The sequence below is a fragment of the Suricata suricatta genome, chromosome 7, assembly GCF_006229205.1.
Source record: "Suricata suricatta isolate VVHF042 chromosome 7, meerkat_22Aug2017_6uvM2_HiC, whole genome shotgun sequence".
Classification (NCBI taxonomy): domain Eukaryota; kingdom Metazoa; phylum Chordata; class Mammalia; order Carnivora; family Herpestidae; genus Suricata; species Suricata suricatta.
The window spans coordinates 1,553,548-1,554,726 of NC_043706.1; the positions used below are offsets into that span (position 1 = coordinate 1,553,548).

Below are 1,179 nucleotides of genomic sequence, written 5' to 3' on the forward strand. Positions count from 1 at the left end.
GGGACTGTTCCAGCAGGCGGGCAGGCTGATGGTCGGTTCTGGAATCTGAGGCCTGGGAGGCCGCCCGAAGACTTGGTGGGGGTCTAGATGGATGTGGATGTCTTTGTCTTCCCGGGGGGGGGGGGAAACTGAGGGCATGCGGGGGACCGGCCCACGCACCAGTCTAAGGGTCCCTGAGTAGGGGGTTGGTGTCGGCGCAGTATCTATAGGAAAGGAGACAGACAAAGTGAATGGTGGCAAGATTGCACTTTACTGTGATGCTTAGGATCTTTATATCCCACAGGTGATCACATCATTTTTCTAATGATTACATTGTTTGTTACTTCCAGAAAAATTATTATTTCCATGGTAGCAAAAACAGAAAATCAAAACAGAAACGAGGTACACTACAGAAGATCAAAACACATAATTCATCACTCAAAACACATCAGCAGGGGTTTGTTTTATGTATATAGTGATATTATTAACCAAAGCCTATGACAAGGCTATTTTTTCTTAAAGGTGAACATGATGATTTACGGGTTAAGTGCCCCTGACCAGGAAGGGAGTTTCAATCTGAAAATTTGCCCACTCATTGAAACTAATTAAAGGTCATAGAAAACGAACTCCAGTCTCTAATCCATCATGATCGAGAGGTCATGCGCACATTCTCTAAAACAAAGGAAAGCAGGACCCAACAAGCCGTAGGACACTGGACGCTCAGTCTCCCAGGAGAGCGGCTCAATCCCGATCCTCAGCTGAGGGCCCCAGTGCACCAGGGGCGCACTTTCCAGACAAGCTGGAGATCTGCGCGTTCCTCTTGGTGATGTACAGCGGGGTCTCCACAGGCCTTCTGGCAGAACGGGCCCCTACAAGGGCGGAGGGGGCGCACTGCCCAGGCTCGCAGGTCCCTGGGCAGCAGCGCCCCAGGCCCGGTTCCTTCCAGCCACGCCAGCACGTGGGGCAAGCGTCGGGGACCTCGGGGAAGTGACACAGTGCCAGGCGTCCTCAGCCACAGCTTCCCTTCCGGGGAGAGTCCAGGCGGGGCACCTTCAGTCCAGAACCAACACCGAGGCCCAAAAGGCAGTGAGTTCTCTCTTTGGCCTCCCTGACTTCAGGGCTTTCCACCCCAGCTCGGGAATCTCATCCGGGCACATTTCCCAGGACCCTACCCCTCCCCGGATAACGGGGGGGGGGGGG

General features: G+C 53.9%; 1 protein-coding gene across 1 annotated transcript in view; it reads right to left on the bottom strand.

Moving 5' to 3' along the window:
- LOC115296456 overlaps nucleotides 1-1,179 on the bottom strand; it is a 7,927-nt gene that overhangs the window by 4,365 nt on the left and 2,383 nt on the right. Inside the window, exon 3 of the mRNA XM_029944915.1 lies at nucleotides 756-848. Coding sequence (XP_029800775.1) covers nucleotides 756-848 — 93 coding nt within the window. The remainder of the gene's footprint in view (nucleotides 1-755; nucleotides 849-1,179) is intronic.